This window comes from Dasypus novemcinctus, chromosome 23 (genome assembly GCF_030445035.2).
Source record: "Dasypus novemcinctus isolate mDasNov1 chromosome 23, mDasNov1.1.hap2, whole genome shotgun sequence".
Lineage (NCBI taxonomy): Eukaryota > Metazoa > Chordata > Mammalia > Cingulata > Dasypodidae > Dasypus > Dasypus novemcinctus.
In genome coordinates, this window is record NC_080695.1 from 5,204,173 (window position 1) to 5,230,548 (window position 26,376).

The 26,376-nt window shown below is 38.4% G+C and overlaps 1 protein-coding gene across 1 annotated transcript; it reads right to left on the bottom strand.

The window, feature by feature from the left end:
• Positions 1–1,203: 1,203 nt before the first annotated feature.
• LOC101433989 (zinc finger protein 14-like) lies at positions 1,204–26,060 on the bottom strand. Its single transcript, XM_058285642.2, has 7 exons — positions 25,906–26,060; positions 21,332–21,506; positions 7,271–7,355; positions 5,085–5,211; positions 4,250–4,342; positions 3,637–3,728; positions 1,204–3,186 (listed from the first exon to the last, which is right to left on the bottom strand). Exons 3-7 carry the CDS (start codon positions 7,301–7,303, stop codon positions 1,204–1,206), a joined length of 2,328 nt encoding a protein of 775 aa, XP_058141625.1. The 5' UTR covers positions 7,304–7,355; positions 21,332–21,506; positions 25,906–26,060.
• Positions 26,061–26,376: the final 316 nt, after the last annotated feature.

Here is a 26,376-nt window from a genome sequence, read left to right on the forward strand (position 1 = left end):
AAAGAGAAATGAAGGGGAGAGTCAAGGTGAGACAACAACAGAAACCAGGAACTGAGGTGGCACAAGTGACAGGGAAACTCTCTCCACATCAGAGGTTACCAGGATCACATCCCAGTGCATCCTAGAGGAGAAAATGAGAAGCAAAAACCAAAAAAGAGACATAGAGAAGATCACACAGCAAAGGGACACAGACAGGAAAAAGAGCAGGGTGGAGGGGAGAGGTGAGAGAAAAATATGAGGGAGAAATTAAGACATTCTCTGTAAAACAAAAGCTGAGGGAATTCATCACTACTTGACCTGCCTCACAAGCAATGCTAATGGGAGTTTTTCAGACTGAAATGAAAATACACTAGATAGTACTTCAAAAACAGCCTAAAGAAACAATGATCTGCAATACGGGTAACCATTTGGGTAATTGTAAATAACCAGTATTATTATATTGTATTGTTTGTTATGTAACTCTGTATCTTGCTTCCTACAAGTGCATAAATGCAAATGTAAAAAAGGTGGTGATAAATAAACCTTTATTACACTCAATACACATATATATAAATGATAATAAGTAAAAAATGGTCAGGATTCAGGGGCTTAAAGTATACATGCAAGCTACTGAAGTAGTACAAATGACTACAGGAACTACTGAACAGATTAAAAACACCGTTTATTCACTATGTGAGTTCTTTGGTATGTTTAAAGGTTAAATATGTGGCTGAAGTCTCTTTCATACCCAAAACTATTATACTGTGAGTTTTTACATTTAAAGAATATTGACTGATGGCTTTCTCAAATTTTTGGCATTCATAGGGATTCTCTCCAGTTTAAGTAATCTCCTGTTGTCCAAGGTTAGAATAATTAATGTTTCCTCATACATATATTATGATTTCTGTCCAGCATGAGTTCTCTCATGTTTCCTGAGGGCAGAGCTAAAAGTGAAAGTTTTCCCACATAGATAGCATTCATAGGGTTTCTCTCCAGTGTTAATTCTCAAATGTTTTTGAAGACTAGTATACTGACTGTATGTTTTCCCACAAAGACAACATCCATGAGGTTACTCTCCAGTGTGAGTTCTCTCATGTTATTTTAGGGTGGATAGTTGAATGAAGGCTTCCCACAAAGATGACATTCATGGGGTTTCTCTCCAGTGTTTTCTCATGTTGTTGAAGAGAGCTACACTGACTAAAAGCTTTTCCACATAGAAGACATTTATGGGGTTTCTCTCCAGTGTGATGTTCTTTCATGTTGTTTGAGGGAATGTGATTGAATGAAGGCCTTCCCACAAAGATGACATTTATGGGGTTTCTCTCCAGTGTGAGTTCTTTCATGTTGTTTCAGGTTAGATAGTTGAATGAAGGCTTTCCCACAAAGATGACATTCATGTGGTTTCTCTCCAGTGTGAGTTCTTTCATGTTGCTTTAGGTGAGATAGTCGAATGAAGGCTTTTCCACAAAGATGACATTTATGGGGTTTCTCTCCAGTGTGGGGTTTCTCTCCAGTGTGAGTTCTTTCATGTTGTTTCAGGTTAGATAGTTGAATGAAGGCTTTCCCACAAAGATGACATTCATGTGGTTTCTCTCCAGTGTGAGTTCTTTCATGTTGCTTTAGGTGAGATAGTCGAATGAAGGCTTTTCCACAAAGATGACATTTATGGGGTTTCTCTCCAGTGTGAGTTCTTTCATGATTTTTGAGGGAAGATGATTGAATGAAGGCTTTCCCACAAAGATAACATTTATGGGGTTTCTCTCCAGTGTGAGTTCTTTCATGTTGTTTGAGGGAATGTGATTGAATGAAGGCTTTCCCACAAAGATGACATTTATGGGGTTTCTCTCCAGTGTGAGTTCTTTCATGTTTTTTGAGGGAAGATGATTGAATGAAGGCTTTCCCACAAAGATGACATTTATGGGGTTTCTCTCCAGTGTGAGTTCTTTCATGTTGTTTGAGGGAATGTGATTGAATGAAGGCTTTCCCACAAAGATGACATTTGTGGGGTTTCTCTCCAGTGTGAGTTCTTTCATGTTGTTTCAGGTTAGATAGTTGAATGAAGGCTTTCCAACAAAGATGATATTCATGTGGTTTCTCTCCAGTGTGAGTTCTTTCATGTTGCTTTAGGTGAGATAGTCGAATGAAGGCTTTTCCACAAAGATGACATTTATGGGGTTTCTCTCCAGTGTGAGTTCTTTCATGTTGTTTCAGGTTAGATAGTTGAATGAAGGCTTTCCCACAAAGATGACATTCATGTGGTTTCTCTCCAGTGTGAGTTCTTTCATGTTGCTTTAGGTAAGATAGTCGAATGAAGGCTTTTCCACAAAGATGACATTTATGGGGTTTCTCTCCAGTGTGAGTTCTTTCATGTTGTTTCAGGTTAGATAGTTGAATGAAGGCTTTCCCACAAAGATGACATTCATGTGGTTTCTCTCCAGTGTGAGTTCTTTCATGTTGTTTTAGGTGAGATAGTCGAATGAAGGCTTTTCCACAAAGATAACATAAATGGGGTTTCTCTCCAGTGTGAGTTCTTTCATGTTTTTGGAGGGAAGATGATTGAATGAAGGCTTTCCCACAAAGGTGACATTTATGGGGTTTCTTTCCAGTGTGAGTTCTTTCATGTTGTTTCAGGTTAGATAGTTGAATGAAGCCTTTTCCAGAAAGATGACATTCATGGGGTTTCTCTCCAGTATGAGTTCTCTCATGTTGTTGAAGATTGCTACTTTGAATGAAAGCTTTCCCACATAGAAGACATTCATGGGGTTTCTCTCCAGTGTGAGTTCTTTCATGTTTTTTGAGGGAAGAAGATTGAATGAAGGCTTTCCCACAAAGATCACATTCTTGCTGTTTTTCTCCAGTGTGACATCGCTCATGCAGTTTAAGGGAAGAGGATGTAGTGAAGGCTTTCCCACCTAGATGACATTCATGGGTTTTCTCTCCAATGGGAGTTACACTGTATTGCATGAGTTCAGAGCATTGGATACAATTTTTATCATTTTGGTAGCATTCATATGATTTACTTGTATGGTGAAGATGCTTATGCTGTTTAAAATTTGAATAGTCACTGAGGACTGCTGGAGGTGGTTTCCTGAAATAGGATTTCTTTGTTAAGTGAATCAATGCATATTGATTCACTATGGATGTGAAAGAAGAATCTTCTTGCAAAGAAATACATTTAAAGGAATTCTTCTGGGAGTGAGATCTGTGCTGTGGGGAATTAGATGAGAGACTGTAAAACTTTTGTCCATTTAAATGAATTCCTGCATTTCCCTATATATGAAACCTAGGCTAATCCACTAGTGGTAGTCTACAATTAAAATATCTGCCATGTTGGTTTCATATAAAAAGTATTATAATCCATACACATAGATTTTCTCTATTATAAAAATCTAATTGCAGAGTTATCTGATCAATTTTGAGCTTCATGATGTTTTAAAGATTACATTCATGAATCTTGCTTATGCAATTTGATTTTTATGTGAACTCAAGTTAGAGTTTGCGTTTAGGTTTTTATAAAAAATTCAAACTATCACAAATTTTTGCTGGATTAGCACTTAATTCTAACATTAATTTTAATTTCATGATTTACTGAATTCCTAATTTATTCCATCCTTTGATATCTATTTAGAACACTAGGGTTTAAAAAATTGAACTTACCAATGACATGATTTTAGAAGTGTCTTTCCTACAGGTAGGTTTACTGAATACCATTTCTATCATTTCCCATGTTTTAAAGGCACATTTCCTCCCTGTAGTGATTGCAAAAAGCAGAATAAATTGTTAGAATAGTATCAGGGGAAGAAAAATTTTACAAGTTCCAAATATCCCTTTCAGTATGTTTCCCACATTCACAATTAACTGGGAAGAATATCAAAGTCATAAATAAGATAATTGTAGGACATCACAGTCAGAAAGGATTTTGAGACATGGAAATGTGAGAAAAAAGCTGGGATGTCAGTGAGGTAAAAAAGAAGAAAAAATCTTCCAAGAATAGGAACCAGGAAAGGATTATTATGTGATAGTTAATCACAATAACAAATGAATATCCCTTTCTCAATGCCAATGAAACCCAATAAAGCTTGAGAGATGTATGGAACAAACACATGTCACTAAAATTTCCCCATATCTTGAGGTACATTTTAGAAATCATAACTCATACAAAGAAAACTGAAGAAATCATTACACACTTAAGGAATCCTGAAGTTAAAATATGCAAGCACATACTTTATCATGAGACCCCTCTTCTAATGTAGAGGTCTTCACAGCTCACCTGGATTCTGGTATTGAGGAACAACTACTCCTTCTCTCGACACTTCTTCCTGTTCCAACTGGGAAAGCACATCTCTTTTGCAGACTTGATATCCTGTTTGTATGGAAAAAAGTTACCTGGATTTTGAGTAACAGGGCATGATCATGATGTACATCACAAGTTACCAAAGAATAGGGTAAGCACTGAAGGTCAGCAATGCAACAATAACTTGAACTTAGATCACTGACAATATTTCAATAGAAATTGTAATTCTTAACCTTTTGCCCATTTCAATGAGGACCACTGTTTGTTGTTACCCATGTACTAGTAAAAAGAGACTGTGGAATTGTCTATATTCTAAATGGTGCGAAGTCTATGTTTTCAAAGCGATTGAATATTATGTTCAAAAATAATCCAATTATCATAAATTCCAAAAAAAAAGATCTAAATTGTATATGGAAAAGGATATATGCAATGTTTCTACTACTGTGTTCTGAAGCCTCAGCATAGCACTTGGAGGAGAATACTTACATCAGCACAGCCCTGATTGCTGGAAATAGAATTTCAAGAGACATTAAATTTTTGTCAAGAAGATTAAATTCTGTTGGGGTGAACTAGATGTAAATAAAAAATGAGGAAGCAAATTCATTTAGGGATAGTTAGCACAATATAAATGTATCAAAATTATAAAATTTAAAAATATAATGCAAGAAAGATTATACAATTCAGAGAAGCTGATTTAGATATCTGAATTAAAAAATGAAAGATGATTTATGATGAATATATAGGTAGATTAGATAGATGTTAGATAGAAAAAAGATAGATATGGGTGGTAAATATATTTTGAGAGTCTCACCTACTGAGACCAGGTTACTGATATTCTCCAGCATCACTTCTCTGAACAGCTTTCTTTGGGTTGTGTCTAACAGGTCCCACTCTTCCTGGGTGAAGTCTACAGCCACATCCTTCAAGGTCACTAACTCCTAAAAAAAATCACAGAAATTTGTGTTCATACAGGTCTACCCTTACCAATGTCTTGAGTGAGATGTACAAAATAACAGCACTAAAGAAGCAGAAACTGTATATAAAACACAAAAGGTGTTGGGGTTCCAGAAACAACATTATCAATGCTAAGCTTCCATTTGCCTTTCAGATGTACTCGCAGGCACATACACACTCTGAACCCACAACACCCCATTGTAAAAGAAAATCACATGACATAGGGTGTGATATACACCTGGAAATATCCCAATAAATTTGTAATTATGCCTCTTTCTGCTAATTATTCAGTTTTCCTTTGAGCATTAATGACTAAATCAATATTTGTCAACAATTTTAAGTAAATTTACAGATATTATAAGGCAAGCAATATTGATTATATGTATAATTTTTTAAAAAATGGGTATGGTTAGGTTACTCCCCTATATAGATGAGCTCACTTTCCTCTCATTTATAAAATCATTTAAGAATTTGTTATGCATTTTGGCAAATGCAAGTTAATGTATCAATTGCTTTCTATCTAAATTCAATTCACAGGGCTATTATTCATTAAAATGGCAGGGATGCTTGAAAACATAACCAGAATTCTGCAAAACTAAATAGGTTTCAAATCAGTAAGTCCTGATTTCCTCAGTGTTACAAAGCTCAGGTATTCACTGTAATATATAAATACAGATGGTTTAGTGTCACAAACCTGGGGCACTTGAGAGAGTTGTACTGATACATGGACTTAGACTGACCATTCCTGTGGTAGGAGACCTCCCAATCTCAACTTTTTCTGGGGTGTACAAAGACCAGTTTCATTGTCTCACTTTTATCTTCATGTTGTCTGTCTAAGATTAAAACAATCCTGTTCATTGCCTCTGGCCTTTACTAATCTTTAAAATTTTTCACTGAGACATAAATTGTATTCTATTATACAGCTTCTGAAACCACAGCCACAATGAAGAAAAAAATAATTCTATACACGGCACCCATTTATAATATTTGAATAAACTTAATTTAGAAACTTGAAGTTGGGAAATTTGAGCAAGAGTGGTAAGGAGAATTGTAGTTTTTAAAAAATTATTTCAAGGAAAGTGTATTTGTCTCAAATAGTTGGGTTCCTGCCTACAACATGGGAGGCCCTGTGTTTGGTTCCTGGTGTCCCCCTAAAGAAGATGAGCAAGATAGCAAGCTGTCATGGGCTGGCAGAGTTTGCTGACACAGGATGATGTAATGAAGAGACAATGATATGATGACCTGCATTGGCAATCTGATGCAACAAGATGCTGCAATGAAGAGACACAAATAGGAAACACAGTGAGAGACACAACCAGCAGAAGAGGTGGCTCAATTCATTGGTTGTCTCCCTCCCACATGGGAGGTCCTAGGTTCAGTTCCTTGTTCCTTTTAAATAGAAGATGAGCATGCAATGAAAAGACAGAGAGAGCAGATAGTGAGTGCAAACAATGAGGGGGATTCAATAAATCTTTTTTTGAAGTTATTTTAAAATGTACAAATATATTCCATCAAATTTAAAAAAAAACTAAAATTGGAGGAAACAAATACATTATTTCTAATTTCATTTAATTTACAAAACTTTTCATGTGCTTCTGACAAATATATCTATCCTTACACCCCAGTATCTGTAATGTTGGATTGAGTGAATGCACAGCTGAAAATTCAGCATCTCTTCTAACTGTAAACATCTCTTCTTACTCACCTTTGTCACCACTATTCATCATATGGTAAGGCCAATCTCAAGCACTAACATGATTCATGACTTCATTATTTATTCAATGAGGCCATGGATGTGTGAGAAAAAGAAAACTTCTGTAATCTTCTCAGAGAATACACAGCCGTAACAGTAGCTTTAATCAACTGTTTTAATTACCTTAGAAGATTACTCATAGATCCATACTTAACTTACCATAATTAATAAAGAGTCATATATAAACTTAAGATCCTTGAATAACTCCTGAATACATTTGGAATAGTCACACGAATAGGAGAAATCTTCCCATATGCTGGCAACAGAGGTACAAAAAATTACCTACTCACATGTGATTGCATTGCGAAAACCTTAGCAGGCATCTACTTCCTCTGGATTTTCACTTGCAACCAGATAAGCAGAAGGAAAACAAAGCTGAGAATGGAGAAAGAAGTCTTAAGATTCAAGTCTTGACCACAATTTTCTAAGTCCCCCATCATGAATGCCAAAATTTTCACCTAGGAATATCCACTGCCCAAATTGGAACATAAGGTATGCTCAAGAGAAATAAAGAAGGACTCTCCTTTCCCAGGGTCAAGATGTTGGAGATCTTGCCTTCTTTAGCTAATAAAGATATGATTACTTCATATTATAGATAAAAAGATGAAAATCCATGAATTGCATGTATTAATTAGCCCATGATGTCAGAGACTTTTTTTTTAAAATATAATGCCAGTTTTACTCTTTTGTTTGTAGCAGCTTTTTATAAAGATACTTAGATCAGGGGGCAAGATGGCATCTGAGTGAGTGCACCTCATAATCTCTCCTGCAAAGAAGCAGCTGAGTAGAGTTGGAGACCTGCTGGACTGGGCTGTTTTGGGTGCTTGTAGGACAGGAGGTGTCTGGATGTTGACTTAGAGGGATGGTGACAGAGGAGATTATTGCAAGAGGTAGAATTTTGGGTCTCTTTCACGGAGGTTGGGGTCATGGGCAGGACCCCTTCCCCTGGGGCTGGTGGCCCAGTGGTGGTGATTCCTGAAGGTTTTGCTGTCCTGGGGAGTTCCCAAGCCCTGAGCAGGCTGTTTCAGGGGCCTGCAGGGCGGGAGGTGTCTGGAAGTTGATTTGGTGAGACAGTGACAGAGGAGATTCTTGTAACAGGTGGAACTTTTGGTTTCTGACATGGAAATCAGAAGTTGTAGGCAAAACCCCTCCCCCTAGGAATGGTGGCCCATCCTCAGCAGTGCCTGAAATCTTTGTAGTGCAGCAGCACTCCCAGTGGGCTGTTTCAGGGGCTTGCAGGGCAGGAGGTGTCTGGATGTTGATTTGGTGAGACATGACAGAAGAGATTCTTGTGAGAGGTGGAATTTTGGGTTTCTGCCTTGGAGGTCAGAGGTTGCAGGTGGGACCACTCCCCCTAGGGCTGGCATCCAGCTGTGAGAATCCCTGAAGGCTGTGTTGTGCTGTGGTGCTCCCAGTCCCCCTGTTATCTGGATGCAAGGCTCCCAGGTCTGTGTCCCCTAAACCCTGGAGGTCCATGCCCCAGAGACTCACATACCTTGAGTCTACAGTGTCACAGACTTCCCATCCCTGAATCCACCGCACCCTGAGGTCCAGCAGAGGTCCTATTTTTACCTTTATTTTTTAAATATTACATATAAAAAATGAGGTCCCCATATACCCCCTACCACACTCCCCCCACACCTCCCCCCATAGCAACAATCTCCTCTATCATCATGAGACATTCATTGCATTTTGTGAATACATTTCTGAGCACCATTGCACCTTATGGTCAATGGTCCACATCATAGCCCACACTCTCCCACATTCCACCCCATGGGCCATGGGAGGACATATAATGTCTAGTAACTGTCCCTGCAGCCTCACCCAGGACAACTCCAAGTCCCGAAAATGCCTCCACATCTCATCTCTTCTTCCCATTCCCCACCCCCAGCAGGCACCATGGCCACTTTCTCCACACCAATACCACATTTTCTTCAATTATTAATCACAGTAGTTCATGAATAGAATATCAGTAAGTCCACTCTAATCCATACTCTATTTCTCCATCCTGTGGACCTTGGAATGATTTTGTCCTCCCCAAATCTACATCAAGAGGGGGCTTAGATTATACATGGATGCTAGATGGAATCCTCCTGCTTTCAGTTGTAGGCACTCTTGGCTCCATGGTGTGATGGTTGACCTTCTTCAATGCCATCTTAGCTGAGTGGTATAAGTCCAATAAATCAGAGTGTAAGAGCTGAAGTCTGTTGAGGTTCAGTGCCTGGCTATAATATGGTCATTCCACAGATTCAGATCCCGTGGGTATATATTAAACCCCAGCACCAACCACACTTCTGGTAAAAGTAACAGGAGATGCTTGTGAAAAAAGATCACATCTGAGTCCCGCTCCATCACACAGAAACACAAACTCCAAAGAAGGGCCAACTGACATAGCACTGAACTCCATCTGCCATGACAGCAAGATATGGAAATTAAACAGCACACTCTTCAAAAAACAGTTGGTCAAAGAGGAAATCCCAAAAGAAATTAATAACTACCTTGAAACAAATGAAAATGATAACACAACATACCAAAACTTAAGGGATACAGCCAAAGCAGTACTGAGAGGGAAATTTATGGCCATAAATTCATACATCAAAAAAGAAGAAAGAGCAAAAATTGAAGAAGTAACTGCATATTTGGAGGAATTAGTAAAAAAACAACAAAGTAACACCACAGGAAGGAGAAAGAAAGAACAAAGATAAGAGCAGAAGTAAATGAAATAGAAAATAAGAAACGCTTGAAAAGATAAACAAAACCAAGAGCTGGCTCTTTGAGAAGATCAATAAAATTCACATACCCTTAGCTAGACTAACAAAGAAAAAAAGAGAGGAGGCAAATACAGAAAATAAGAAATGAGAAAGGAGATATCACCACTGGCCCCACAGAAATAAAGACTATCTTAAGAGGATACTTTGAGGAACTATATTCCAACAAAAATGACAATTCAGAGGAAATGGACAAATTCCTAGAAACAAATAAGCAGCCTAAATTGATGAAAGAAGAAGTTGATGATCTCAACAAACCAATCACAAGTAAAGAGATAGAATCAGTCATTTAAAACCTCCCACCTAAGAAGAGCCCAGGTCCAGACAGCTTCACAGGTGAAACCTACAAAACATTCCAGAAAGAACTAACACCAATCCTGCTGAAACTATTCCAAAAAATGGAAACAGAAGGAACATTACTTACCTCATTCTATGATGCCAACATTACCCTAGTACCAAAGCCAAACAAAGATACCACAAGAAAGGAAAATAACAGACCAATTTCTTTAATGAACCTCGGTGCAAAAATCCTCAACAAAATACTTGCTAACTGTATTCAACAACACATTAAAAAATTATACATCATGACCAAGTGGGATTCGTTCCGGGTATGCAAGAATGGTTCAACATAAGAAAATCAAACAATGTCATACACCATATAAACAGATTGAAAGAAAAAAATCACATTATAACTATAGATGCAGAAAAAGCATTTGACAAAATTTAGCACCCTTTCTTGATAAAAACACTGCAAAAAATTGGAATACAAGGAAATTTTCTCAACATGATAAAGAGTATATATGAAAAACCCACTCTAACATCGTTTACAATGGTGAAATCCTAAAATCCTTCCCTCTAAGATCAGGAACAAGACAAGGATGTCCACTCTCACCTCTTCTATTTAATATTGTCTTAGAAGTACTTGCTTGAGCACTGAGGAAAGAACCAGATATAAAAGGCATTCAAATTGATAAGGAAGAAGTCAAAATTTCATTATTTGCAGATGACATGATCCTATACATAGAAAACCCTGAGAGATCTACAACAAAGCTTCTAGAATTCATAAATGAGTTTAGTAAAGTGGCAGGTTATAAGATCAATGAGCAAAAATCAGTAGCATTTCTGTACACCAATAATGAGCAAGCACAGGAGGAAATCAAGAAACAAATACCATTTACAATAGTCAATAAAAAAATCAAATACAGAGGAATAAATTTAACTAAAGATGGAAAAAACTTATACACAGAGAACTATACAAAACTGTTCAAAGAAATCAAAGAAGACCTAAATAAATGGAAGAATATTCCCTGTTCATGGAAAGGAAGAATAAATATTATTAAGATGTCAATCCTACCAAAACTGATCTACACTTTCAATGCAATCCCAATAAAAATCAACACAGCATTCTTTAAGGAACTGGAAAAACTAGCTATGAAATTTATTTGGAAAGGAAAGACATTCTGAATAGCCAAAGACATATTGAAAAAGAAAAACAAAATTGGAAGAATCACACTACCTGACTTAACATACGACAAAGTACCGTAGTGAAAAAAAGCATGGTATTGATACAAGGAGAGACACACAGACCAATGGAACTGAATTGAGAGTTCTGATATAGACCCTCATATATATAGTCATATAATGTTTGATAAAGCCAGCAAACCCTCTCAACTGAGAGAGAATGGCCTACTCAATAAATGGTGCCTGGAGAACCAGATATCCATATGTAAAACAATAAAAGAGGATTACCAACTCACACCTTATACAAAAAACAACTCAAGATGGATCAAAGACCTAAATATAAGAGCCAAGACCAAAAAGGCTTTGGAAAGCAGTGTAGGGAAGCATATACAAGACCTTGTAATAGGAAATGGCTTCATAAACTTCACACCAAAAGCACTAGCAGCAAAAGAACAAATAGATAAATGGGACTTCCTCAAAATTAAAGCCTTCTGAACCTCAAAAGAGTTTGTCAAGAAAGTGAAAAGAGAGCCTACACAATGGGAGAAAATATTTGGAAACCATATATTGGATAGGAGACTTATAACCTGCATATATAAAGAACTCTATCTTGAAAATAAAAAGATAAACAACCCATTTAAAAAATGGGAAAGACTTAAACAGACACTCCTCCAAAGAAGAAATACAAATGGCTAAAAAGCACATGAAAAAATGCCCTAAATATCTAGTATCAGGGAAATGCAAATCAAAACTACAATGAGATATCATCTTACTCCCATATGATTGGCAGTTATGAAAAAAACAGAAGACAACAAATGCTGGAAAGGATGTGGAGGAATGGGAACACTCATCCGCTGCTGGTGGGAATGCAGAAGGGTCCAGCCATTCTGGAGGGCAGTTTGGCAGTTTCTCCAAAACCTAGCAATTGATTTGTCATATGACCCAGCAATTTCACTGTTGGGTATATACCCAATAGAACTGAAAACAAGGACACAAACCGATATATGCACACCAATGTTCATAGCAGCATTGTTCACTATTGCCGAAAGTTGGAATCAACCGAAATGCCCATCAACAGATGAATGGATAAATAAAATGTGGTATATACATACAATGGAATACTACTCGGCTTTAAGAATGAATACACTACAAACACATGTGATAACTTGGATGAATCTTGAGAACCTTATGCTGAGTGAAGCAAGCCAGGAATTGAAGGACAAATACTACATAACCTCAATGATATGAAATAAGTAAACCAAGCTGCCTCAGAGAGCTAGAGACTGAATGATAGGCTTACAGGAAATTGGAGGGTATAGGAAGGATGTAAGCTGACATCTACATGGCTGATATCTATGATAAGCTGGAGGTAAGAATTTGCACAAGAAAGGGATATAATGGGGGCATATGGGTGGGGCTTTGTGGGCTTGAGGGGAGCTAGGGATGGGAGGATGGGTAATATTGCCCAAGAAATTAGGGGGAGGGTGGGGCAACATACAAACATAGGAGATTGTCAGGTATTTGGTTGAGAGTATAATGCTGAGAAAACTTTTTCAAAAATATAATAAGGCATGTTACCTGTTTAAGATGCTTAAAGGTGATAATCTGACACAGGACAAGCTTCTAGGGAATATGTGGATGCTCATTTTGCCAAAGGGGGTTATATCATTGGGTAGAAACCCATATAATGAAAGTGAAGGTATACCCACATAGAGGGAATTTTATCTCTCAAGATAAATGGTAGCTCCCAGGGCATTAGGGCAGTTTTGCATGTCAAGCCCTCAACACTGTTGCAAGTATCTCTGAACATGGCTCTTCAAGCAATGAAGACTGACTGTCACTGTGGGTCCTAAGGGGAGGGGGAAAGAGGTATTGATTAAATGGAACCAATGTAACTGTTGGGCAATAGAAGTGTTCCATAAGAGTACGCAAGGATGGATATAAGACATATTAAATTACACCAAAAATATATAGGGGCTGATAGGCTAAAATGTAAATCATAATGTAAAACATAAGATAACTAAAACTTTAGAAAATTGTTTAGTCTAAAATATAAACCACAATATAAACACAAATGTTACCTCGTTTGAAAGCTCTTGTCTCAATATCTGTACATCAATATTTGTACATACTATGAATATGTAAAAACATTATTGCTGTGGAAGGGAAAAGGTTTTATGTTCGATATGTGGGAGTACTGTATATTGTATATATGAATTACTGTGATCTAAAACTCTTGTGAAGATAAGCTTAATAATTAGAAAAAAGATAAGAAAAAGATAGGACGGAGACACTGAGGAAAAGACAGAAGTATTTGCCTTGCCAATTTGCATAAAGGGCAACACATTTCAGTGATGGAAGGCAAAACATCAAAAACAAAGCTTTTGCAGTTTTTAAATTGTTGATGGCCCAATTTATTTTTACCTTAATTTTTCTAAATTAATATATATTCTATATCTAACCTTTAAACTAATTGCTATATTCCATTTTTCTATTAATGGAACCTGGCAATATATTGGGCTTCACTTTTCAGGAAGTTTTGAATCACAGAGAGGTTCAACAATAGCAGTGGAGGAATTCTGCTGTGGGATGTTATTGACAGGGGACACATGGTTGGCATGGAGTTCTACAGGGCATATATCCAGGGTACATAAAAATGATTGGATATTTTCATAATGGATACAATTGAAAACAACAACTGAGGGAGTGCTGTGTTCCTAGCCAGGGGAGCTCTATCACAGTCCCTCAAGGAAAGGCAAAAATCCCCAAAGTGCAATGGCAAAGACCATAAAAGAATGAAGGTCCAACAATGAGCCCTTGATAATAATGACTATGCTTGTAAGCCTGAACATCTGAAATAAGAACAAGGCCTAGAGTTGCAGGGTGCCTAAGAGTTACCTCCTGAGAACCTCCATGTTGCTCAAAAGACGCCAGTCTTGAAGCCAAACTCAGCATATAAATGCATTGCCTTCCCTCCAGTGTAGGACATGACTCCCGGGGTTGAGCCTCCCTGGTGCTTAGGGATTACTACCAAGTACCAGCTGATGATGTAACTAGAAAATGACCTTAAATAAAAGGGTCAACTCGGACCAGCAGTATATCTCAATCTACATATAATACCATGAGTTAAAAATGCTTTTTGAGCTGAATCAAGGGGAAAATGGAAAGGACAAATGAGTTTATATGGCTATGAGTCTCCAAGAGCCAGGAGATTATCAAAGGAGTTGCCCTTATGCACACCTAAGCAGAGTCCCAGAGACAAATAAAGTAGATACAACCCTGGGTATTGGTTCCTCTGAGGGTTACAGAGACCCACAGGATCTACGGTCATGGCAGATGGAGTTCAGTGCCATGTCAGCTGGCCCTACTTTGGAGTTTGTGTATCTGTGTGATGGAGCTGGACTCAGATGTGATCTTTGTTCACAAGCTTCTCCTGTTACTTTTACCGGAACTGTAGTTGGTGCTGGGGTTTAATATATACTCAGGGGACCTGAATCTCTGGACTGACCATGTGATAGCCGGGCCCTGAGCCTCAACAGGCTTCAGCTCATATACACTCTGGTTTATTGGACTTACCCCATTCAGCTAACATGGGAGTTTAAGAAGGTCAACCAACACACCATGGAGTCAAGAGTGCCTGCAACTGAAAGCAGGAGGATTGCATCCAGCATCCGTGTAGATTCTAAGTCCCCTCTTGATATAGATGTGGAGTGAACACAACCATTCCAAGGTCCACAGGATGGAGGAATAGAGTATGGATTTGAGTGGACTTACTGATAATCTGTTCATGAATATTATGATTAGTAATCGAAGAAAATGTGGCATTGGTGTGGAGAAAGTGGCCATGGTGGCTGCTGGTGTTAGGGAATGGGAAGAAGAGATGAGATGTGAAGGCATTTTTGGGACTTGGAGTTGTCCTGGGTGAGGCTGCAGGGACAGTTACCAGACATTGTATGTTCTCCCTTGGCCCACTGGCTGGAACGTGGGAGAGTGTGGGCTATGATGTGACCATTGACCCTGAGGTTCAGCAGTGCTCAGAGATGTATTCACCGAATGCAATGAATGTCTCATGATGATGGAGAAGATTGTTATGGGGGGAGGAAAGGGGTGAGGGGGGTGGGGGGTATATGGGGACCTCATATTTTTTGGATGTATTATTAAAAAAATAAAGACAAAAAAAGTTACTTAGATCACATAAAATGTTACAGTAAAAATATAAGAGGTTCCAAAATACTCCCACTCCCCACTACCCCCATTCCACCAACATCAACAACCTTTTTTATCAGTGTGACACAGTCATTGCATTTGATGAATATACTTTGGAACACTGCTACACAGCATGGGTTAGAGTTTAATTGTAGTTTACACTCTCTCCCAGTACATTAAGTGGGTTATCGTAGGATATATAATGTACTGCATCTTGTTCTTGCAATATCATTCAGGACAATTCCAAGTCCTGAAAATGCCCCCTTATCACACCTCTTCTTCCCCCTCCCTGCCCTTACCAACTCCCATAGCCACTGTCACCACATCAATGATAGTTTCTTTCATTGATAGAGTCACAATTCTGTAGTAGAATACCAGTAAGTACACTCTAATCCATATTTTATTCCTCCATCCTGAGGACCCTGACACTCTCAGTTCCCTGGTGTGCTGGTTGACCATTCTCATCTCTCTGTTAGCTGACCTGGGTAAGTCCAATGAACCTGAGAGCAGGTGTTACAAATTTGCTGAGGCCAAGCTCAGCATGTAAATGCATTACCTTCCCCCCACATGGGACATGACTCCCAGGGATGGGCCTCCCTGATGCCAAGTGATTACTACCAAACACCAGCTGGTGATGCAAGTAGAAAAAGACTTGATTAAAAGAGGGAAATGGTGAAGACAAATGAGTTTATATGGTTAAGGGACTTTGAAATGAGTCAGAAGGTCATCAGGGGGGTCACACTTATGCACATCTCAGCAGGATCTCAGAGAAAGCCAAAGTAGATACAACCCCAAATAGTGGTGCTCCTGAGAGCCACAGAGACACCCAGGTTCTACAGTCATGACAGATCATGTTCAGTGCCTTGTCAGTGGGCCCTACTTTGGAACTTGTGCTCTTGAATGTGATGGAGTTGGGCTCAGATATGGCCTCTCTACACATGCCTCTTCTGTTACTTGCTGAACCTGTGGTAGGTGCTGGGGTTGGTGTATGTTCAGGGGACTTGAATCTCTGGACTGTACATGTGCCAGCTGGGCCCTGAGCCTCAACAGAATTGCAACACATGCTGTCTGGTTCATTGGAGACTTTTAATTCATTGTTGATTCCAAAACATAGTATCCCTTACCAAAATCACATCTGGAATTGGGTCCTCACTATAAGAGGAAGCAGATTGGAATCTCTCATTATAAAAATTACTGTTTTTTTGTGATAGCATTGGTTCTCTCACATGCATTTCTGATTTCTGGATTCTCCTTCCTGCTCTACCATGAACCTGACCTTCTGGATACGTTTGTCCTAAAACATTTATTCTTCCATGTGTATAATGCAGTCCATTCAACACTGAGTTCTACATCCCACCCAAATATATTTGGAAATCAACTAAGAAACTTAAGAATATATATTATTAAAATAAAAGAAAAAAGAAAAAATACATATATAATTATTATGAGGATGATCAGAACCAAGATTAACTTAATCATTCGTACCTCAATTCCAGGAAGAAAATGATTATATTCACCATGTTTGGATAATTACACATTTTATTAAAAATTTAGTCTTCTCAGTAACCCAACTTATAAAGACTAATATACTTCTTTAACAAATGTCCTACATTAAGGTTCAGAGAGGTGAAGTAAAATGACAAATTTATATGACCACTGAAAGACAAAGCTAGAGTTTGAATTTTTTCTTCCTGTATCCCAATTTTGAGTATCTTAAGGATTACATAACCTAGGTACTACATGGAATGTCACCTCTCACTTCAGTATTCAGATCCTCACTGTTGTCAAAACTTCCTCTTCATAGAGTTTGTTAGTTACATACATGAACAGCAAACCTGTTCAAGGAAATCTCCTTTCCATTGAACCTGTTGTCAGATTTTCTCTATGTTCTTGGCTAAGCTATAAGAAATTAATTTCAAGAGCAAACTGGGTTAGTTAGGCCAGTAACTTATTAGGGAATGGTCAGAAGAGAAATGGGAGAAAATAACACATCATGGGGCCCAAGTAAAGAGGAAGGGGCTGAAGAGTGATAAAGAGGGTTGACAGACTACAATTCCCCATTACAGATTATAAATCCCCAGGTTTACTAGTGTATTGATCTAGTTGAGGGGTGAAGAAGGCTAGAACAGTGGGCAGAAGTCAGGAACAGGGGTCAAAAGGCAAGAGAGGGTCAGTTGGCCTTTGCACTTGCATTTAGAAACATTATCACACCCTTCTGCTAATGACAGGGGGTTGTCCCAGCTGTTTGCTGTTTTGATTGACTCTGCCACCAGTCAATCCCCCAGGAGGGAGCAGTGATAAGGCCCCTGGAGAATATCCAGGGATTCTCCTGACGTCAGAGGAAATCTCATTCAGAATGGGATTCTTGCAAGTTTCTCCAGCAGCCATCTTGGTAGTAACATTTCCACATATTCAATGGTGGTGGTTTTTCTGCCAGGTTCCAGATCTGTCTATTGATTCCTTAACTTGACTGCTTCAAACCTACTTCCCAAACATTACCTCCCAACTTATGTAATATTTACTGCCAGATGTACTCCAAGCATGCATATTTCAGCATATGTTTCATGAGAATATTTTTTTTATTTTTTAATTTTTAATTTTTAAAAGATACTTAGATCATATAAATGTTACATAAAAAATGTAAGAGAGGGAAGCATATTTGGCTCAACTGATAGAGCATTCGCCTACCACATGGCAGGTCCAGGGTTCAAACCCAGGGCCTCCTGTCCCATGTGGTGAGCTGGCCCGCACGCAGTGCTAATGTGTGCAAGGAGTGCCATGCCATGCAGGGGTGTCCCATGTGAAGGGGAGCCTCATGCACAAGGAGTGCACCCTGTAAGGAGAGCCATGCCACGTGAAAAAAAGTGCAGCCTGCCCAGGAGTGGCACCGCACACACAGAGCTGACACAGCAAGATGATGCAACAAAAAAGAGACAGATTCCTGGTGCCACTGACAAGAATACAAGCAGACACAGAAGAACTCACAGCAAATGGACACAGAGAGCAGACAACTGGGATGGGGGAAGGGAAGAGAAATAAAATTAAAAATAAACCTTAAAAAAAAGTAGGAGATTCCCATATGCTCCACTCCCTCCCTTCCCACAATTTCTCACATTAACAGCATCCTTCATTAGTGTGGTACGTTTGTTACAATTGATGAACACATATTGGAGCATTGTCACTAAGTGTGGATTATAGTTTACATTATAGTTTAAACTTTTTCCCATGCATTTTTTAAGTTATCACAGATATATAATGGCCTGTAACCATCACTGCAACATCATTTAGGACAATTTCAATGTCCCCAAAATGCCACTATATTGCACTTATTTTTTTTTAAGATATTTTGATTACATAAACATTACATAAAAAAATATAGACAATTCCCATATGCCCTAATCCCACACATCCCACATCTTCCCACATTAACAAGTCCTTCATTAATGTGGTACATCCATTGAAATTGAGGAACACAATTTGTAGCATTGCCAATAAGCATGAATTAAAGTTTACATTGCAGTTTATTTACACTCTCACCCACACAATTCTGTAGGTTATGGCAAGATATATACTAGCTTGTTCTGTCACTACTAATGCCATTCAGGACAATTCCCAAGTTCCAAAAATACCCCTTTATTACACCTGTTTTTCCTCTCCCATTCTTCAGAATCTCCACTGCCTCCACATCAATGATATAATTTCTTCCACTGCTAGGATCACAATAGGTCTAAGCAGAAAACCAATAAGTCCACTTTAGTCCATAATTCATTCCCAATCCTGAGGATTCTAGGATGGTGATGTCCATTCCACTTCAAATTAAGAGAGGGCTGTGATCCATTAGGGCTGATGAATGGAAATCTCTTGCTTGCAGCTGTAAACTTTCTTTGTTCTTTGGTATGGAAATTGTCCATTCTCACCTCTTGTTAGTTGTCCTAGGTGGGACCAATGAACTGGAGAGTAAGTGTTGCAACTCCATGGAGATTCAGGGCCCACCTGGCACAAGTACAGCCTGAAGATTTAAGTCTATTGGATGTACACCTACCAACTCTAATATTAATTATAGGTTCAAATTCAAGAAGAGAAGAGCCATGTGTAAGGAAATGACAACTGAGTCCGACTCTATCACCTTGGGGAGCATAAATTCCAAATTAGGGCAAATTGGTAAGGCAACAAACTCCTGAACTATCTGACCTGACTATAGTGTCTGGATGTCTTCAGAGACCTCAGGAGCCCTGCTTTTTGGAAAAGTATCTACTTTGGCAGTAAATGAGATCCTACTGAGACATGCATAATTATAACCTCTGAAATGACCTCCCAACCCACTTTGAAGTCTCTTGGCCATATAAACTCATTTGTCTTTTATATTTTCCCCCTTTTGGTCAAGGACTTTTTCCAAGAATATTTCTGATGTCATTGTATTTATGCAGTGTGTCAATAGATAACTTACTATTTTCCATATCTGCCCACGTAGGAAGTGCTTTAATTTTCTGTCATGTTTATTACTGCATGTGACACAGCACATTACTAAGCTCTCACTTTATGACTAATACATAGTGCTTTCAAATATATCTGGGAAAAAGACTATATCTTGATAACAGAGTCATTCTTCCATCTCCCATAATCACTTCAAGTCCCATAGCTTGAATCCATATATTCTCACATTTCATATTACTTTTACCAGAGGAGATTAACCCCATAATAACTAGGTGAATGATGTTATTTTAAAAAATCACCTCAACTTAGCACCACAATGTCTAGTTATTCCTGTATTCATACCCATTAGTTACTCCTTCTCTCTCATTGAAGAGCTGTGTCACCTGTTTTAAGTTGAATATCTCTAACTGAATTACAGGCTTCCCTGTTCCTTTTTGAAGTCATTAGTAGCAACTGCTCTCTTATCACACTCAACCACCTCATCAATTAACCTTATTGTTTCTCTTCTTTTATGAACCAAAATGCCCCTTGTGTCTATTTCATCTCTTGTGCCTGATCTCCTGTTCCTTCTTTCATAGTCAATCTACATAAGCACTTTTATGCTTTACTCACACACCTTAAAGAATGAGTTAGTAGCATGGCAGGCTTCTTCTTAAGTAGCCCCCTTTCTCTCCCACTTCTGTACACTATCATGACAATCACATACCTATTCAATTGCTTCAATTTACTCCACATTGGCTCAAAACTGAGTGTACATCTCTATTTTCATAGGTAAAGGCAAAAAATCCAACATAACTCAAGACAATGCTACCATCATGAACCCACAAATCTAAAATAAATTCTCTTTTCCTAGAGCTAACTCTCTGATTAACCTTGATGTTACCCAAGATAAATATAATCAAGAATATGCCACTTTAACAAAATATTTCCTTCAAATCAAGTTAGGACTTCTCCAGGCCTCCAAGGATTGAATAAGAACTCATTTCTCAGAAACACTCAAACACATTCATATTAGCTATTGTTTCAGCACTGAACAGTATAACCACCCTTCATTTCCATGGAAATCCCCTCAAAAAAATTCCCACATCATCCTCATGTTCTTTTAGTCTTAGTTTTGTCATTTCCTGAGAGATCTCTCCACTGAACACCAACCAAAAGTATCCTTTGCCCTTCCTATAGCCTATATTAAAATTCTACTATTCCTTTAGATCACTCATACAGTTTTTCATTGTAGTATTATTTATTTGTTCATATTTTGGTCTCTCCCCTGGTCTAAATGCATAAAATCCTTCCTTGAGTGATAATATATTAAAAGAGTCTCCCTTTGGAAGTGAGAAAATAATGATAAATCCAGAAATATTACATATACACAATAACTCTACCTGACCTCAGATGCCTTTATCCAACAGCCTGTAGTCAAATTAAATAACACATTCTGATTAAAAAGTAAATCATTTACAAAATTAATGAGTACTCTCCCACCTGGTTAAAATTCTCTCCCTTATTCATGAGAATCCAAATGGACTGAGAATGTAGGCAGCCCAAGTCTTAATGAGGCTGCTTTCATCGCAAGTGTAGTTCAGAGCCTCTTTCTCTGTAGAAAAACCAGCACTTTGATAGCAAACTCTCTTATAATGTAGTCGTAACAGCATCAGACCTATAATTCAAAAGACAAAATTAGATTAACACAGATGTTAGTTAAGATAAATCTACTCAAGGCACACTTTGTGTCATTCACTTCCTTCTAAAACTCTCCAAATCAACCTTTCCGCTTTTTCAAAGATATGTCACACTTTATGGATTTTGGTTGTCCTGGGCAAGTAGTCTAAAGCACCTATAGCAAAAAGTTTCTTGTTAATCTGTATATCTAAGAGGAATGGAAATCTACCAATATTTTCTGAGTCACCAATGTGACTATATTTGTGCTAAAGAAACAAGGAAAATTTTTATTGTTCTAGAGTGTGTATACTTTACTAAGAAGCACACACTGATTGCATAAGGCAGCCATCCACAATTTTCTTCCACCAAAAAGGATGAACTCTGTACCCTTACCCAACCCTGCTTTCTATCAGAAGGAAATTCAGTGGACAGTTATAACAGAGGTTCTTAACCATTTTTTTCCCAAGGACCCCTTTGCCAGTCAGGTGAACACCATGGACCCCTACTCAGAATGTAGCAGCACATAATTTTATGACACTCAACATCAGCATGTCTTTAAATTAAAATTTTCAATTCCAATCACAGACCCCCTGAAAACCTGCCCCTGAAATCTCCACAGACCCTGGTTTAGAGCCCCTGATCTACAGTGATTTCATCATGCTCTGGAAGCAAAGAGGGTTTCTGACATCTGGTATGCCAGTTGAAAATTGTGGACAAGTAAGTTATCTCCTTTCTCCCATTTTATTCCCATATACAGTTACTATTATTAAGATAAAGGTTTACACAAAAAGAACTGAGCGTGAATATATTTAAAAAATGCACTTGCATATTTTCATGCAAAAACAGCCACTAGTAAAACAGATATAATTATAAACTTAAATTAGTACTGTCTAAATTAACTGAAGAACCTAGCCTTTACAGGCCCCAAATTTTACCTTAGGCCCTCTGTTTATTCATAGCATTTATTTTAGGAAATTCAAATTCTCCCCATATGAAATTTTTCCTGGCAGACCTATCTCTGAGAATAAATTGAGAACATTGTCACACAATGACATGATCCAGTTTGCAAATTCTTAATGCATTATGCCAAAGATTACCTTCAACAAGTAAAGAACACTTTTCCTGTCTTACATGACAGATACTCCATTAATCATAATCTGACACCAGGATAATGGATCTACTGGAAATGACACATACAAATACAGATCCTGACCCTGCCAAGTACTCCTAACTTCTGGAAATGCAAATTAATTACAGGGTATTGAGCCATGGGTCCACATTACTCAACAAAAAAATGTTCTATCAGACTCCTGGACTAATTATGCAGAGTTAAAAATCCAACTAGCCAGGAAGGGAAGTAGGCAATGTCACAAAGTAGACTACTATTCCCAAGGTGACACATCAAATCCTAGCATAGATGCTACCTTACTAATATTCATAACGCATAAAATCTTTATATTTCATTAGGCTTTTCCCTTGCACTGGCTTAGAAAGACAATGTCATTGTCTGTTTCTGCAAGGACTTTTCAAAGGAATGTAACCTTATAGACTGAATTGTCACCATGAACCCTGATATATGCACATTGCAAGGGACCCCTTAGTTCTACCAATAACAAATTTCTTTTTTATCCAAATGGTTCAGTCTCTTCAGATCAAACTGCACCATTTCTTCATATCAGATATGAATACTAGACCCAAGTCTTCTTTATTCTGCTTTAAAATTTCTTGGACCTGGAACCTTGTAATCAAAAGAATTAAGAATTAGCTTAAGTTTATGATTACTGAATTATTATACAGATGTTTTTTCCCTTATTTTTTCACTATATTATAGAATAGTCCAAAGCTAATACCTGAAATTACTGAAACTGACTAGGTCAACCTCGCCTTTCTTTATGGTTATTTCAAATTAAGCACAACCTTGTGTACACATACTATTGTGATGGTTATTACAGTCTGATCTTACTTTTGTTTATGGTTATTTGAAAACTAGGCCTGTGTACATTTACTACTGTGATTGTAAACACTCCACCCTCCCCTGTTTGAAACCATAAAAACCCCAACCTCCTCAAAATCAAGGAGGCAGATTTTTGGGCCCTTGCTAGACCAATGATCTCTTTGCTTGTCTAGCAAATAAACTTTCTCACTTGGAAACCCAGTGTCTCAGGAATTGGTCTTTAAAGTGCATTGGAAGGAAAGTACCTGATTTTCTCAGTATGTAAACCACACAATAGACACAACTGAATATAAAGATATCACAGAAGAGTTTGGAAAACTTGTCATACATACCTCCACAAACTAGAAGTTACATTAACAATGTGTGTCTACTTTCAGGTTTAGGTTACTGGAACTGCAAAATATTCACAATACAAATAATTTTTGGAAAGCTTTTCATTTATAGTCTCAATAAGACAGACCCTTGGATAGTAAGGACAAATGATAGTATTCCTACTAATAAATCTGTAAACAACATCACATTGGCTGTATTTACATTGTTCTGCCAGGCAATAATTTTTTAAAAATTTTTCTAAGTTTTATTTTATCTATTTATTTCCCCTCCACCCCATTGCCTTGCACTTACTGTCTGCTCTCTGTGTGTTCTTCTATGTCTGCTTGTCTTCTCTTTAGGCGGCACTGGGAATTGATCCTGGGACCTTCCAGAGTAGGAGAGATGTGCTCAAACTCTTGTGCAACCTCAGCTCCCTGGTCTGCTGCATCTCTTACTGTCTCTCCTCTGTGCCTCTTTCTGTTGCATCACCTTGCTGTGTCAGCTCTGCATGGGCCAGTTCTCAGCACTCCACTCAGGCCAGCTCACCATTATGGCCAGCTTGCCTTTCAACAGGCAGCCCTGGGAATCAAACCCTGGACCTCCTATAAGGTAGGAGGGAGCACAATCACTTGAGCCATATCCATTTCCCCAGGCAATATTTTTGTTTTGGAAATGTTATCAGATACTTGACTGGGTTGTAAATTACCTTTACAGTTGATAAAATGCCTGGGCAATGTGCATTTGGTCACCTCACAGTCCTTTAGGAATTAATAATGAATCTAAAACTTCTCACTGGACTACTCCCCTCAAGCTACAGTCTCAGGGGAAAGAGAATTCACCCAAGGAGGTAATGATTCTGGGTTTGGGTCTTTGGGCAGATTGCTGCTACCTTGGCTTGGGGTTAACACAAATGACAACAGGATTAGAATCATGATAGGAGAAATTACTGAATCTACTGCTAAAACTACAGCTGTACAACAACTCATTAGATTTATTAGCTTAACTTGTTACTTATTAGCTGAACAAGGAGGCATTTTTGTCATTGCCAACACCACCTGTTGTATTTGGGTACACACTTCTGTGGAAGTTAAGGTAAAATTAAATGAAATAATTAAATGCACTACATGACTTAAACAGGTAAGGCCTTTCTTTTGATCACTTTGATTTCATTTGGGTCAAAGCATGGAAACTGGGCTTAGGCATATACTATGAGGTGGGCATTTGGACCATTTATCACTCATAATATTCATTATAATCTCCCTGGTGGACTGTCTGTCCCAAAGATTTGAATGTGTGTCACCAACCAATTTTGACCCAGGAAATTATTTCTTTATGTCTGGAATGACCTAAAAATTATGATTATGTTAAAACTGACATCATGATCATCTATGAGCCCAACATGAAAACAACTAGCAAATATTACCCCAAGTTCCTAGGCAGTAAATGATCACCAGTTAAACACCTTAAATTTTTATCACAACTCTCAATGGCTGACAGCCAGATCAAACTGGGGTAAGTTAAATAAATTAAGTAGACCCTAGATGCAGACCTTTAAGCTAGGCCCTACATCAGCAAACTAAAGCTTAACTTAGTTCCTATCTCTTACAAGTCCTCCTTTCCCCAGTACAAGAAACATAACAGCCTGCCATAATTTGCCAGTTTTTCTTCTCTTCCTTCTTCAGGAATCTTGATCTATTTTTTTGTTTGTTTCTGTATAGAATTTTGTCCCCTGCTCCTAAGATTTGTTTAATCTTTCTCACTCAATCCCTCATTTTCCTTACACTTTTCATTTCTGTAACTCTCCAGTCCAGCAGGAGTTCAGTTTAATCCTCCCTCTCCATTTTCCTCTGTGAGGCTTTTCTGCCTGAAGTTTCTTCCCTGCTAGGTTAACCTGCCTCGGAGAGTCATTGCAGAAAGGTGAGACCCTCGGAAAGGTCCATTCTGCATTTAGGGAATTCAACCGGCAGAAACTGGATGTAATGAGTGCACCGCTCAGCCACAGCCAATCTGCTGGATTTTATTCCCTACCCCCCGCCCCCAGAATGGGGGCCCTTTTGCTTCCAGCACCCCGCAGCAAATTGTTTTCAGCACTGGGTCTCTGTGCCTGGATATGCACGGGGTCCCAACTCACCGCTATGAGTTCCTCGAAAATCTCTTTCCCAGGTGAGAGGGGTCCAGGCTGCTTGCTGCAGATCCCAGAAGCTTTGCAGGCCCCCCGCCCTGATACTTTTCTCTTTCTTCAATTCAGCATTTTTGGAGCCCCTCTCCAGTCCCTACCATCCTCTGGAGTATCTGCGGAAGTGTTTTCAGGGTATGGCTCCCGGCTCTGGTTGATGACGTCACCCCGCCACCACTGTTTTTTTTTTTTTTTCAAGAGTTACCAGAGATTGAACTCAGGACCTCTTACTTGGGAAGCAAGAATGTCCCATGATGATGGAGGAGGTTGTTATGGGCGGAGTGGGGTGAGGAGGTGGGGGATATATGGGGACCTTATAGTTTTTGAATGTAACATTAAAAAAAATAAAGATAAAAAAAAACCTCACCCATTGAGCTACATCCACTCTCCAATGAGAGTTGGTTTATTTCACTTTTTTATTTTGTT